General features: G+C 40.4%; 1 protein-coding gene across 2 annotated transcripts in view; it reads right to left on the minus strand.

Annotated features, from left to right (window-relative positions):
* Nucleotides 1–15,463, minus strand: part of tbck (TBC1 domain containing kinase) — a 44,419-nt gene extending 28,956 nt beyond the window's left edge. For both annotated transcript variants that reach the window (XM_079337435.1, XM_079337436.1), the window contains exons 1-22: nucleotides 15,204–15,463; nucleotides 14,285–14,488; nucleotides 13,488–13,560; nucleotides 13,229–13,343; nucleotides 13,012–13,085; nucleotides 12,166–12,307; nucleotides 11,994–12,054; nucleotides 11,840–11,901; nucleotides 11,119–11,180; nucleotides 10,674–10,822; nucleotides 9,352–9,490; nucleotides 9,156–9,255; nucleotides 8,551–8,600; nucleotides 8,303–8,432; nucleotides 8,003–8,101; nucleotides 7,473–7,535; nucleotides 7,235–7,361; nucleotides 6,957–7,007; nucleotides 6,782–6,865; nucleotides 5,979–6,064; nucleotides 3,936–3,972; nucleotides 153–314 (exon numbers count right to left, since the gene is read on the minus strand). In XM_079337435.1, coding sequence (XP_079193561.1) covers nucleotides 153–314; nucleotides 3,936–3,972; nucleotides 5,979–6,064; nucleotides 6,782–6,865; nucleotides 6,957–7,007; nucleotides 7,235–7,361; nucleotides 7,473–7,535; nucleotides 8,003–8,101; nucleotides 8,303–8,432; nucleotides 8,551–8,600; nucleotides 9,156–9,255; nucleotides 9,352–9,490; nucleotides 10,674–10,822; nucleotides 11,119–11,180; nucleotides 11,840–11,901; nucleotides 11,994–12,054; nucleotides 12,166–12,307; nucleotides 13,012–13,085; nucleotides 13,229–13,343; nucleotides 13,488–13,560; nucleotides 14,285–14,488; nucleotides 15,204–15,366 — 2,233 coding nt within the window. In that variant the 5' untranslated portion in view covers nucleotides 15,367–15,463. The remainder of the gene's footprint in view (nucleotides 1–152; nucleotides 315–3,935; nucleotides 3,973–5,978; nucleotides 6,065–6,781; nucleotides 6,866–6,956; nucleotides 7,008–7,234; nucleotides 7,362–7,472; nucleotides 7,536–8,002; nucleotides 8,102–8,302; nucleotides 8,433–8,550; nucleotides 8,601–9,155; nucleotides 9,256–9,351; nucleotides 9,491–10,673; nucleotides 10,823–11,118; nucleotides 11,181–11,839; nucleotides 11,902–11,993; nucleotides 12,055–12,165; nucleotides 12,308–13,011; nucleotides 13,086–13,228; nucleotides 13,344–13,487; nucleotides 13,561–14,284; nucleotides 14,489–15,203) is intronic.
* Between the last annotated feature and the right edge of the window lie 4 nt (nucleotides 15,464–15,467).

Here is a 15,467-nt window from a genome sequence, read left to right on the forward strand (position 1 = left end):
TGCTACACTGCAGAATGACTCCAGCACGTGAAATAAAAAAATGTTTTTCTCAGGGATTGGGGGGGAATCAAATACATGAAGCCCGTGAGTATATAGAATGCACCTGAAGAGAAGGGAGAAAAACACACTTTTAAAAGATTCGATGTTCTCACCTGGCAGGTCAGAGAAGAGGAGGATGCACTCATTGAAGCCGTTTGCCAAGAGACGGTCCCTCAGCTGCTGCAGTATGGCCACACCGATGCAGAAGGGGAACGAGGAGTTCCCCAGCAGCAAGGTGTCCCACAGGTGGAAGATCTTGTGCAGCGGGAACACATCTGCATGGTGTGTACAGAAATAAACGCAACAAAAAGGGGGAAATGTATCAAACTGAGTGAATAGAAAAGACAAAACCTCACGAGGAATGCAAAATAAGATCCTCTGGGCAGGACAATAGCCTGCACAGGGAGAAATGGTGAATCAGTGTGTACATAATGAGCATGATCTGCATAGTGCATTTGCTTAGCATGGCTCTATGCTTTTCAAATGGGAAGCTCACGAAGCAACATTGTGCACTGGAAAGGTTGCCTGAAGGGATATTTGATGAGGCGGAGGAAGCTGGGAAAATGTTTCGAGGTAGGTGTTGTTGTGGAAAAATGACAGGAGGAACATCAGGGGGCTGAGAGAGGGGGAGAGAGAGAGAGAGAGAGAGAGAGAGAGAGAGAGAGAGAGAGAGAGAGAGAGAGAGAGAGAGAGAGAGAGAGAGAGAGAGAGAGAGAAAGAGAGAGAGAGAGAGAGAGACCTGCACAGGTTGTTTAAAGCCAAACCACATCCTGATAATGTGCTCCACTGCAGTAATCATTACAGTAGTATTACTCTCAGAGTTTGGAAATGTAATGTTTCCCCCATGTTGAGATTTATGCACGAGGAGCAAAACATTCTCCTCCTGTTTATGTCATCCCAAGGTCTGTTAAAGGGGCTGCAAGGCGGTAGACGTGTGTGTGGGCAGACGTGTAACTGCTGTAACTGGGGGGGGGGTGGGGGGGCCTTGGAGGGTCCAGGCCACATTAGCAGTCAGCTGAGCAGACTGGTGTGTGTGAGTGACAGGCAGTGTGTTTGAGAGAGTGTGTGACTGCGGGTGAATAGGAGATGACCCTGAAACCTTGTCTCATATTGGATCAGGGACATTAACAGTCAGAGGGGCGCTTCGCCTGAATACTGGACTCACACAGCACCTCAGGGGGAGGATCGGGGGTAAAAGGGTCACACCTTACTCTCTCCACCACCAATAGTTGCTTGTGTGTGTGTATGTGTGTGTTTAACTTCGGTATAAAACATCCCACTGAAAAGCAGTCCAGATTCATTTAGCAGAGAAAAAAAAACACTCGAGTCTCCGTCCCTCCGTTTTAAAATTTAAAGCTCTGTTCCATTCATAAGAGGCTGCAGACGAGCAAAGTTATAAAACTATTTTTATTTATATCCGGAGAGCAAAAAGTTATTCAAACAGTTGGGCTGTGTGATGCGGCTGTACCTGGGAGACTCAGAGGTTAATTGCACATCTTTTGATTTGTAACAATGATCAGGGACCTCCTGCTAATATGCTCATATTTCAGAGCTCACACTGCGCTCTGTGGAAAGATAAAAGTCTAATGCTGCCATCAGCTGACAAACGGCAAGCTGAGAAGCAGCCAAAATAAAACTCAATGGAGCTCAAACACAGCACAGAAGGTGAAAGGACTCATGAAATAGAGGATGCTAACTTGAATCAATTTGTTTTCATTTAAAGGGAGGGAAAAAAAACCCTGCAGTTGTTGTTGTAAACTGTTTTGTATTTATCTGGTGTGCAGTGAACTTTACACAGAGCCTCCAATTCATCCTCTTAACATAGTTTTGCTTTAACTTCCCAGAAACGATAAAACTCCCAGCTTGTTATTCGGTCAAGAAGTTGAAAATCTCAGCTGACTTGCACAAGAAAGGCATGCAGTTTCACATCTGGTAAATTTGTATTACGTCCAAAACTTTTTGACCCAGATGTTTTCTACTCCGATGCAGATCAGATCTTGGGCAAATTCTTCACAGACTTCCAAATGATCAAACTAATCATCTGACCGTTTGACACTGAACGAAAACATGTTATTCTACTCGCCACACTTACAGAGGGATCACAGTGTCAAAAAGACCGGACAATAAAACAGTTGTATCTCGACATCATTGTGAATGAGGAAAACCTCAATGATGTTCGAGGCCTAAATAAAGCTTTGAAAAAGATTTTACACCATGAACTACACTCTCCATGAACAAATGCTTTCCAACACTCACTGGCACAACACAAGCTTTTCAGTTTGAATGTAAGAAGTGTCACATAGGAAGCAGATGTGGATTGGATTCTTTTACAGAAATGCTTCTGGTTTTGTTGAGCTTCAACAGCACTGTTTACATACACTGATCCTATCCAGTTACAAAGGTGAGCTTCCTCATACATTTTCATTACCAACAGGCTTTAAATATATTGAGTATATATATATATACATACATTTCTTTTTTTTCCTTATGAGTTGCAGATCAATGAAAACCATTAACCCTGACACCTGGCTATTAAACGTACGATGAACATGAAAGAAAAACAATCAATATATGACTTGTGTGTTTTCTGCTGAATGTTAAACTGTGTCATTAATATTCTCTGTTTGATTAAAGCCATTCAAACACTGGCAATAGTTTGGATTTCCATTCTTTCTGTAAAACATTTCAGGCACGGTCGGATGTAATAGTTTTAATGCAGTAAATTAACAGTGTTGGTGAGTCACTACTTCAAAGATCACAAAGGTGCAGACTGGCCCATGAGGAGCGCTTTTATAAACCTTTCAAGGGTACAGCTCAGCTCTGTTTAGACAAAGAGGTGTGACACAGAAAGGTTCCTGCATACAAAACACTTTTGCCTTTGAGCCTGACAATATAATGCCCACCATCCGTTTCTGAACAGATTTTAGATTTAATTAGTTTTGTTTCGCTTGTTACCAAAGTTTGATTGTTTTTAAGGCATGTCTATTCCTGGAATACAAAGTTTAATATTTTTAACAACATAAAAATATTTTTTTTTACCCTAAAACATGTCTGTGAAGTTTCTTCATCCACTCTGATCCTGTATTTGACCATTTTACCTCAAAGTCCGGCTCAGGGGTCAGAACAAACTAGTTGAATGCAACCACCTGGGGGAGGGGTTACTCCCCTTTGTGATGTCACAAAGGACATGTTTGAATGAGGAAGGATTGACCTTTTTTTCATAGTTGGGTTATTCTCGAACAGGATAGAAACACATCTGAGTGTAATCCTGGTAGAGTGTATTGAAAGAATAATGGAAAGTAAAAAAAAAAGTGAATTACCTTATGACTATATACCAGGACAACTCTTTACATTTAAACATTAACTCTTTGTCAATAAACTGAATCTCAACATGAACCTGTCATTTGTCTCAGTAGTATAATAAACTGTAAAGATCAGAAATTCATTCAGAGATTAGACTAAGCTAAAACCTAATTTAAGCGTACATTTAATTATTTTGCAGCTCTTTGAGATTTTGTTGTTGATTATTTTTACAAAATGGAGAAGACACATTGCAGCACACAGCAATCTTAAAAGTTTAAAGTTGGGATTTTTGTAAACATATTGAGGTAAAAACAAAATGAATGATGTCCTGCTGAAGATCTGAGGGTGGGCTCAGGTCTGGACAGTCAAGTCTTTTCCCTTCAGGCCAGGAATTAATTAGCAGCTGGCATAAAGGTCACCAAGAGGAAAAAAAAAAAAAAAAAAAAAACCTTCAGAAGTTGTCCGTCCTGGAGCTGCTGACCTTTTCTCTCTTTTATTGAAATACTCTAATTGATGTAGACTCAAAATACCCTCTGAAAGTTTGGGATTATAAACAGTGCCATAATGTGAGTGGAAAGAAAAAAACGACTTACGTGTGAACATGGTCAGGAACCAGGGGATGGCATAGAGCTGTGTGGTGAGACAAATATATTTTAGGTATGAGCACATTTAGGGAAATAATGTAGCATTCATTTGCATGTAATGTGGAGTAAATAAAAATAAAAACAAATTCCTGAGGGCTCGAGAGAGAGAGAGAGAGAGAGAGAGAGAGAGAGAGAGAGAGAGAGAGAGAGAGAGAGAGAGAGAGAGAGAGAGAGAGAGAGAGAGAGAGAGAGAGAGAGAGAGAGAGAGAGAGAGAGAGAGAGAGAGAGAGTATTGTCTTTAAGAAAAGCTGCATAAATGGCTGCACAACTCTAAGGCCTGTGAGAAACAAACGGCTATAAAAGAACAAACTGCTGAGTCTGGTTATAAGTCAACGAGGAGAAAGCTAACAATGAATCTCATTATACCAATGTGTCATCCATCTTTCTTTCTCTTCCACTTCACTCCATCCATTCCTCACATTCCCACAGGGGAAATGCATGGAAATTGAAATTAAAGACTGCACATGCTATAGCGTACTAGCACACATACGCTCCACCATGAACCACCTGTTATAACACCTGCTAATCACTGGCCACAGTGGCCGGGGCTCTGCTTCATTCAGCGCTGTGGGATTTGGAGCAGAGAGAGCATAGAGAGCCGGAGCTTATCTCAGCCAGTTCATTGATGGCTAATTCTCGCAGAGATGGGGAGTGTTCAGCCGACCTCTTGTGAACCCTGGAGTGTCGAGCGGACAGGAAAGAGAGCCGCTGCCCTCTGGGTCTCTGCCTCGGTTTTAGCAGCTCTGCAGTGGGACTGCCAGGTAGGCCAGATTGGATTAGTGTGGGTGTAAATGGGTGACCCAGAAGAGGAGATGTGGCCAAATGGAGAGTGGACTGAGTGAAAACCAGCAGCCATTTGCAGGCTGAACCTTGATCAAGGCAGCACTGGAGCGTATCCCTCGAACACTACGACAGCCCCAGAGATTACTCCTGGTTCCTGCAAGCTTTAAAGGATTTGTCTTATTCAGAGAGACAAACTGTGCTAAGCTCTCCCATGCCATGTTTTAGGTTGGCGTATATAGGACATCAAATCCTTCTCATGCTGCAGTGACATTTGGGGCGGATCGATTTATTGCCTTAGAGTCTTTTTCGAAGTTCATAGACAAAAAGGGGGCGTTTATGGACTGTAAAGTCTAATCACTAGGACTGACGTGTAATATGATGAAATCATCAACAAGACTTGTTCCAATAGGATCCTGCTCCAGCAATGAAAACAAACATGCATACCTTTGAAAGGCAAGATATTGCTGGTAGTGTAAATACAGTCAATGTCAACACAGTGTCATAAGAGCATGCCAAGTCTGAACAACAGATGATCAAGTTACAGAAAGCATCTCAGCTGCACATCTGTTCAAGGTAAGGCATAAAACACATCAGGACCTACAGTGGGACTTTTTCTTTTCCCTGCATCTGCATTAGTAACTGCAAGGTGGAAGAGAAGGAGGAAGAACTCCCTGACTCCTTGGTGATAAAACCTCTACTTCTTATTGGGTAATGTCCCACAGGCCGCTCCACAGGTGACACACATTTCATCAGAGCACTAACTGAAACCCCAGAGAGAGTGTAGACTTTAACCTTGTCACTGTCTGAGCTGAGCTGTAAAGAGGAAAGCGAAGGGCAGGAAGTGGTGGCACAGAGTGAGAGAAATAAGGTAAGGCTGGCAGAGGACAATCATTAAGTGTGCCTAGCAGACATTAGTCACTGTATAAATCATCAGCAGTGGACTATAGGGAGCACTTGACCCTTTGCAGCAATTTCTGGGAGGGAGAAGGTGAAGCAAAAAAAAAAAAAAAGAGAGAGAGATATATTATGTGATGTATGGCCTGTGATTTTCTTTGCCTCTGGTGCCCTGCCACAAACCACAATTCTTTCTTATCATCTTTGACTTCACATTAAAGCACGTTTCCGAGAGAAGACAATGAAGTTATCCGAGAACGTCCTCTGCTTTATTCCGTATTTATTGGTCAGTGTTGACTTGTGCTCGTAACTTACGTCGGGGATGAAGCCGATCTCGTTCAAATGGTTGCTGAGCTCAGGGTCGTGGAACGCAATCATTTGGGAGAAGACGGTCAAATACTCTGAAACACAAACAATTCTATCAGGAACCTAGAGTGTGGCTTTTGAGGTTTGAGGTCCAGTAACATTTTACAGTCGACAGAAAGAATGAGACAGTACTTGAAAAACTAACTTGACTCATGATTAGATATATAAAAATGTCCATTATGTCCACAGAAGGACGTTTCCATTATTGAAACGTCCTTCTGTGCAAATGTGATGGAGACTCATTCAGCATAAGTGGAGGAAAGAAATGATGATGATCGGCAGAATTCCCTGCAGAGTTCAGGAGGTGTAAAGTGTTGCTGTTTATCAGTCACAAAGGAATCCCTTTGTGACATTTTCCCAGAGGCTTAGTATTTCCATTTGTTTCCCTCCCTCTAAATGATGCGACTCAGCTGCAAACCCCATTAAGAAACACTGAAATGAGTTTTCACAGCTTTGGAACAACATGGAACCAAAATGTCATCAACACTGAGCTGACAGCCTCGTGCTTTGTGACCGACGACAATCAATCGTTTCTGCTTTGACCATGTTTCATACTTACTTGTTAAACACAGTTATGCAAAGTTAACTGTGATAGCATAAAAACACTGGACTGCTGAAGTGGAACAATTTAACATGTATTACTTTACAGAGGGAGAAAAAAAAAAACCCTTTGCACTCATAACACTGTTTTATTGTGCAGCAGGGGAGTCGACTGTCACTTCTCCTCACACATTTATTGTCGAGTATCTCACCTTGAATGACATGAGAGTTATCCTTCAGGAAGAAGTTGTACAAATATTTGGGGATGAAGGCAGACATGCAGGCATAAGCCAGGGCTGTGAAGAGATCGACAGAAGAATAAAAGGAGGCCAAAAAAAGAAAGAAAACCTCACACTCAGCAGTGACAGCAGACGTTGTAACACTGACCTTCGTTATTGAAATTCAAGTAGAGGAAAGGGGCACAAAGAGAATCCAAACCTGATAAGATGAAGAAAACAACACATCATTAAAAAAGGAAATTTGCTGTATAGGTCCAACAAGAGGCCAAAAAGAGATGAGACAAGATCGCCATCTAGTGCAGAGTCATGCGTACTACAGTGTGATGTATTGGTCAGAGAGAAGAAAACATAAAACAAAGGGTTGGAAAAGAAATACGTTAAACATCCGGTGAGACAGAAGTAAAAAGTGACAGTGGGTTGTCCTACCCTGCCAGTAGACCAGCTCAGGGTGCGACACCACCCAGGCTTTCAACACCCGTCTGAACTTGATGTGGCCCTGAGGAGACGAGAGCAGCTCGTCGTACTGGTGGCAGCGAGGGATGTCCACCTCAATCTGTGCCCAAGCACAAAAAAAAAAAAAAAGCAACCCAGCACAAGAATGACGTTAAATTCATGTTTAAAAGTTTGAGGCGTGACAACATTTCCCAAGACTTGAGGAGCGTACCTGTCTGTCAGTTGGAATGGGAGTATCCTTGTCTATGCTCTCATATTTGGCTTGAATATCTCCCTGTGTGAAGGGAAAAAGAAGAGTAAAGCTCTGTTTGTTCAAGTGATTTATTCTCCAGATCTTCAATGGAGGAGGAAGAGATTTTTATTCTTATACATTGTATAAGCAAAACAGATTTAAAGACTTTACTAATGGTTGACGGACAGGAGGGGAGGCTATGGGAAAATAAAGATCTCAATGTGGTAGATGAATTAAGAAAAGCACTCAGGCCTGAACAAGTGTGGGCCTTTTATATACTTTGCTGAGATTTGTGATTTGGGGAATCTATTGATCTTGTTTTATTCCTTTATAATATATTTATAACACAAGCTAAGATGTCAACGAGGGTAAAATGTGAGGGTTCATAGGAAGTTTACACCCAAGCAGTCATGTGTGCATGTGAAGAGAAAAGGGTAAGAACATATGGTGTCATCACACAACAAAGTTAAAGCTGCACTTTCTCATCTCCACAGTTCTTTTGTTTTTACCTCAATGCCCAGCAGTGCAGCCCACGCCAGTCCTCGGACAAGAGGGGGGATATCCACTCTGGCCTCTTTCCACACCAGGTTCTTTTTGTAAGGGTAAGCCTGAGAGCAAAACATAAACGTTACTTAACTTTCATCCAACACCATTAACAACAAAAACATTTCACTTGGAAATCAACAGGCTCTGACTTATTCGGGCACTTTGACATATCGAGACCGACACGCTTATTTGTTACATCCCGTGTGTGTGTGTTTGAAGTGTGTCCCTTTGTGTGAGAGTGTGAATGTGAAGGGAGCGCAGACCTTGAGCAGCCTGTCAAAGAGGATGATGCGGATGAGTTGGTACTCGGTGTCTCTCTCGCGGATGATGAGCGGCAGCTTGACAGTGGACGACAGCTCGTTGCTGCTGTTGGACTGAGGCAGATTTGACTGTCTGCAGGAAGGAGAAGTAAAGGCAGGATGACATTACCAAGGCCAGGATAAATGATGGGGTGATGTGAAAAGCGGTGACAGGGGAGGAGAGGACGAAAGCGGCGACGGAGGTTGCTTACTCGTCTTCCAGCAGAGGGTAATAGGCTTCTCCTGCTACATCTTTCAGTCTCTGGAGAGGGAGAAGGATGTTTCAAAACATGATATATACATTCAATATGAAGGCGCATGTGTCAGTGGGAGCTCAACCCTTTATCAGGCAAGTGACTATTTTTGGTCATTTCCGTACACATTACATATGGCCACCCTTCTGCATCTCAGTAAGGTCGAGAAGCATGTGATCCTCACTCAGCCAATCAGAAGAGATCACCCTAAGTCATTGATCCTGCTATTGTGGCATTTGAACCAAATATGGTAACTTCGTCAATGTTATTTTTCTAAATGAAATTAAAAAATGTTCAATTTTTTTTCCACAGAAATAAAGTTCTGTTATGTCCCCCAATAACACTATGAGGTTGACTTTTTGAATTTTAAAGAATTTCAATAAATGCCCTATAAAGGGTTAAGGGTTAATGAGTTATATGTTAAAAAAAAAAGTTTTCTGCCAATCAGTAGGTATTGATGGTGAAAAGGTAAGTGTTTTTATAGTGGAAAGATATGAGAGACATACTTAATTGCACACTCCACGCACTATTGTGCTGGTTTTGTCAAAACTTTGTTGTCTTACATTTCTAAGTTGGCACAGCGACAGCGTCACTGTGGTGTCATCGAGCAAGAAACTTCGATCCCTCCCCTGGCCAAACGACTCGCCGTCCTCCAGGACGACACTTCAGAAAAACAGAGAGGAGATGTTTTACTCACTCCAAATGTCACTTAAAACTAGGAAATGCCTTTATCAGAGTGTATTCATGTTGGGGATGTACTTAGGCAGTGTGCAGATTGGAGGTTTGGACTGAATGATCCCCTTGTTGGTCAACTCTTTCTCCAGGTCTCCTCCTGCCAGACACCAAAGATGGTACATTTCATCGATGGCCCGCTCCGACAGGTAGTCGTCATCGTCATCTAATAAAAGACATATAAAATAGTCAACAACTTCCCATAGGCAAACTAAAGGATAGAGAGCTTAACGTCATGTTATGATAGAAGAAATATTTATAAACGCATACGTGATGACATCTGATCTACTAAAGTCTCCCAACATGAAGAGGAACGTGTCTTCTTTGTGTTGGTCAGACATGTTTAAGGTAGAGCTCTTGTGTTTGTGCAGACAGGAAACCAGTTTCACATCAGAGAATATCTCAGTGATCTGAAGAGGATGGAACCTTCTCCAGCAAGAAGTCCACAACATGTCATCCATGGTCGGGCTTTGTATTCGCTCCAGTTTTAATTCTCTTAGGCTTCAGAATAAATATTGGTATTGTCTTTATTCATATAGCATGTATCTAAAAAAGGTTACTAAGTGCTTTACAGAATGAACACACTGAAACAAAATAAAAATAAAAGCGCTTCACAAAATAAACGGGATCAAATATTGTTAAGTAACAGAATTATGATTGTGGATAACAATGAATTAAATTAAGTGAAGCAGGACTTGAATTACTAATCAATCATTAAAAAGGCCTTCCTATAAAACATGTTTTAAGAAAAGATTTACAGGTTCACATCGTGCCGGCCTAATGTCTTCAGTTGGGAGTTCCATGTGAATGCCAGGTCGCCCTTGGTTACCAGCCGTAATCTATGAACATCTAATGAAGGTGCTGTTGATGAGCTGAGATCTTGGCTTGAAGAATCAAAAGTTCTGTGATGTATTGTGAGGCCAGACCGTGTTGTGTTTAAAAAAGGTTTTACAAAGAATTTAAAAATCAATCCTGTATCCTGAATGAACAACAATTCATATTAGGCTTCAGATAAGGACTGACTGCTCGTTAAATTGAACGTCCTTATCTTAAAGGAAAGGTCTCTGTTGCTTGGGAAAAGTAGGACAACGCTTTACCTCGAGAAGGCATCAAATTACTAATAGTTTCCAGGTCTTCTGAGAATTGTCTTGACAATAACTACTTCCATACATCCATTCCTCAAATAAACACTGGTGCCAGCATGCTTAACCAATGCTCTCTAAAGAAAAACAATTTCTCTAAAAGAAATTGTGCGACTATAGTCAAGATGAAGAAGGTGTTATAGGCTGTGTTTGTGTAAAGGTGAGAATACGGCTTTACACAGAATGCTTGTGTTAGTTGTCACACACCTTTGCAAAGGTCACTGATGTCCTCTGGGAGCTCCAGATGTGCGCAGCGCAGAGAAGAAGAGAACAAGCTAACAGGCTTCTGGAAGGGCGCATAGAGGCAGGACACGCCATGAAAAACAGGGTCTCCCAGCAGCTCGGCAGGGGTTGGCCTGGAGGTCACACGCAAAGACGTGCAAGTTATAAAAACAACACTTCCACAAACACAAAGTGTGCCTTTAAGTCTTAAGAGAACTGAAATATTTTGAGAATATTGTTGTGAAACACTGAGCTGTTTTAAGTCGTATATTTATTTGATTACATTGTCAGGCAAAAAGTTGAAACTGTGTATTTTGGCATTCTTTCTCTCCTGCTGGCCTTTCAATAGCTGTGTGACCGAAGTGTTTTTAAACTAAATGGCTGTCCTCCAATAAGATATGATCCCCCCCCCCCCAGACATTGTGTGTACCTTTTGGATGGAAGAAAGGTTAAGCATTTCCTTAACAACTCCAGAACATTCTCTGGCAGCTCCTGTAAAAAAAAAAAAAAAAAAAGGCCTTGATTAGATACAGCACACACACATAAGGACCGTTTCATAAATAAAATCCCAGAAGCTCAAGAAACACTTCATCAAAGCTCGTAGTGGGACCAAATCTGTGATTAAATCCTTCAAACACAAAACCTAGCAATTGAAATTAACGGGATAGGATCAAATCTGTAATCAATTCAGTTTCTAGGAATCGGGAAATTACCAAAACAGTGTTCGATCCAAAAGAGCACTAAGAGGCTGTTACAAAATCAGATCTCCACAGGACTGGGTATCTACCATTAACACTTTAAAATATATCAACTTTAGTGCTGACTTTAAAATCGTTTTATTTATCGTGGGAAGTAAAGTTGTAAAATATATTCAATCATTTATTTAGAGAAGGATTTCTGATTATCAGGTGAAGATTTCTCTCACATAAGACTGTGTGTTTTTTAAAACTGACGTCTTAAATTTAGCATGAAGGAATAAGCAGGTATCATTGTTGAATCAAACTGTTTTTAACAAGACTTCTCTGTCCTTTCAAAACTTTACAAACACCTTACTGTTACGCTAATATTATCAGCAATGTCTATTAACCTCCTCCACCCTTAAATTTTATTTAACTGAATAAGACCAGGGAAACAGATGATGTTGAGTCTACCTTTATGGTATCCAGGCAACCATGTTCCTCTGCAAGGACAGTGACAATGTCATCCATGCAACCTGAGAAACAAAAACAATATCACAACACAGGGCTAATGGGGTATAAGACCATATGGCTCACTACTTTAAGTGATTAGCTCCTTTTCTCTTACCCAAGGTCAGAATGAATTTCAGTCTCTCACTTATATCAATATTCTGCAGCAGTCGTCTGCCCTGAAATGTAGTCATAACATTAGGACTAAAGGCGACGATGCTCCAAATGTTATATAAGTATTTTATAAATGTCTAATTCATTGTAGAAAGAAGTAAATAAAGGATACACACTGCACACAATTCAAAGAGTAAAACACCAAGCGACCAGACATCAGTCTTTGGTCCTGAAGGACGAGGAGCCTCATCATGGGAAGAGTCACTGGGATGGAAGGAGCCCTGAGCGATCACCTCGGGAGCAAGGTATGATGGGTACCTGAGGTCACCACCACAGAGCAGATAAGCAAGTTATCTTGTCAGCATCTGATTTATTGATTGATTTCAGCGAGGAAACATTGTCTGATTGTTTTTTTTGTATTAAGATTTTTTATCTTTCATATTATTTGAACTATGTTATTTTATCTATATATTGTATAATATTATACATTATGTCTAATTAAAGAAAAAGGTACATCAAAACTACACAATGAGCCAATTTAAAGTGACGACGTGGTCTTTGTTTCTGTCATTTGTTCGTGTATATTAAGTTATCCCGAACACCAACCAGCATATTTGTTTGACAGATACATTTATTACACGTTTTAAACAGATGTTTTACTGAAAGTCATGGGCATGTGCCATCATTCCTCTTTTCAATCTGCAAAAGGATATTACACAGAAATACTCTGTAGATCACAAAGGCCTCTGGATAAGGATGAAAGTCCAACAATTTGTCTCAGTTCTTCAACCAGGAAACTATTTTGATGCCCCCAGAACCTGGTTTCCGTGAAATCATGAACCATTATGCATCAATGTTATGGTCAATTGTCTGTTTTTATGATTTGACTAACAGCAAACAGATACAAGCGGGCCCTTTGACCCTGAGCAGACAGCTCGCAGGGCTCAGTCATACCAGTTGAAGAGTTCCAGAGAGGCACTAATGGACCTCTCTCTGTGATGAATGAGGAGGAAAAGACATACCCGATGGGAAAATCTACATCGGCTCCATGATCAGTCATGTGATAGAGGCCAAACTTTGCCAGCTTGACATTTCCCTACAAAGAAAGAATCCATCTTCAATGACTACAGCTCATTTAATCAATCACTTCGGCTTCTTTAAACTGGAAAGACTTGGAAAGACAAATATTCATCTGTATAAATATAGACATGAAACAGACGTTTTTTGGGAGTTTTTTACCTTGCAGTCCATGAGCACATTGTGTGCACTGAGCGCTCTGTGCACCATGCCATGTTTGTTCATAAACTCCAGACCTTCAAGGACCTCATAGGCCACATGCAGTACCTTCTCCAAGCTGAAACATTCAAGAAGAGGACGATTTGTGAATTTTTAGTCAGGAGTGGGTCGGACAAACAAGAAAAATAAATAATCTACATCAGGGTCATCTTGTATGTACTTACCTCTAATTAGTCATGAAAATGTCAAATAAAAATCTCACCTCGCTGTTCTCCCCTGTTTCTGGAAATCATTTAAACTACTTTCATAGTGTTCTGCAACAACAATCAGCCGTTCTGTTGAGCAAGGAGGAGAAAAGAAACAGCAATTAGGATATGCAACGGAGTAAGCAAATATTTCATATTTCTTTTAATTCAGTAAATAAATATCTACACAACAACGGTGCATTAAAAATGTATTTGAAACAAGGCTGGTTGACACATCAGCTCGTCTTATACCTCAGACATGAGTTTTGGTGAAAATCAAGGAACACTTAGATACTGGTGCAGCAAAGAAAACTTACGAGCCTGCTCATCCTTGCTGTGACTAACAATATGTCTGGCACTTTTAGCCAAGAGGACTTTTTGTGAAAGCAGATAATATTTGTGGGGTATTGGATTATTGCATTAACTGGCACACTTGCTGAAACTTACTGGAGAGTGTCAGTCAAACAAATTACAAAATAAAAAACGTCGAGAAGTGTTGAAAAAACATCAAGATAGTCTAACTTGACTGCTTGCTGAAATTCTATTAAAGGGATACTTCACCCATCTGCATGAAGCTTTGATGCAATATGACGCTTTTTGCATCACATGATGAAAACTTTCAAGCAAAGAAAAACACATATATCTCGTCTCAGGGCAAAATGAGGGTTGGATTCACAACCATTCAACACTACTACCATGTTTCTAATGATACACAGCTTCATGTAAATGGGTGAAGTATCCCTTTAAATATGGTCAAATGTAGAGAAAGGACATAAAATATGATCAATATCTGATATCAGACACAAGTTTATACCATGTTTCCCTCTTGAGATGTCCACATATTGGCAGAGTCTCGGGTGGGTGATAGTCTTGAGGATCTGGAAACGTCCCAGGATTTTGATGGAGTTGGGGGTAAGAGGAAGGCCATTACTCCCACAGACATCATGCGGAAGTGCTGAAGCAAAGAAGGTGAAGGCCCCCAGTTGGGCATCTTTGAGGGGCCTCATCTTCCCACAACCTGGTGATGCGAAATAGTTTTGATTTATGCCTCATTCATAAACAATAAGATCAGTCCAAGACAGGCTAACAAGACACCAGTATTAATACAGTAAGACCAGAAACCCCAAATAGACTCTGGACAATAACAATACGAACAAAAAAAACGTCCAGACATATATTTCATGTTTTAGACACATAAGTGGCCAGTTTATGGACATTGAAATGTCATCATAACATTAACACATGTCAGGGTGTTGTTAATTTCATTTACTAAAGCTTTTCTTAACTCAGCATAAAGGGGACAGTACTTAACAAAATGTGATTCATTCATTCATATGAATATAACAATGAATGGCAGGTATCTATAATTGCCCTATTATCTGCATGGTAATGGTAAATAAGTCCAAATGTGTTGTTTTAAGTGCCAGCAATGGGATTAACGAACCTAACCATAGAAAACATTGAAAATGATTCTCTTAGCATTAGCTTAAGCAAATTATTGTTATTAAGCAAATGATAAATACTCTTGTTTTGCGTATATAATATTAAAATAATACATTTTGCATTCACCTTTGGAGCAAAATAAAAACACAATGTGTTTAGTGCAAAGTGATGCTGTAGATGATCCCACTGTTTCTATGAAGCTAAATTGTCAAAATAACAGAGTTTTGGCCCAAGTAGGACACCATATACGTAAATCAAAAAGTGTTACATCTTAATATTAATCTACTCACGCTTAATGGAGATGCTACACGTCCATGTCAAGAGAATTAAATCGAAATAACAGTTTTTAAAAATGAATTTCCTTCCTTCCTCTGCGATGTGATGGGAACAGCTGAGCGTGAGCGTGATCGCAGACGTCGTTTGTGTGCGACAAATGTGGTGCACAAAAAACATTTTCTAAAAACCTTGTGAATCTTAAATCAACCAAAATAAGTTCAAAACATCAGCGACCAGGTCATTTAGTTTATTTTATCCTTTTTAGACAACTGTGTTTT

The sequence above is a fragment of the Symphodus melops genome (genome assembly GCF_947650265.1).
Source record: "Symphodus melops genome assembly, chromosome: 2".
NCBI lineage: Eukaryota > Metazoa > Chordata > Actinopteri > Labriformes > Labridae > Symphodus > Symphodus melops.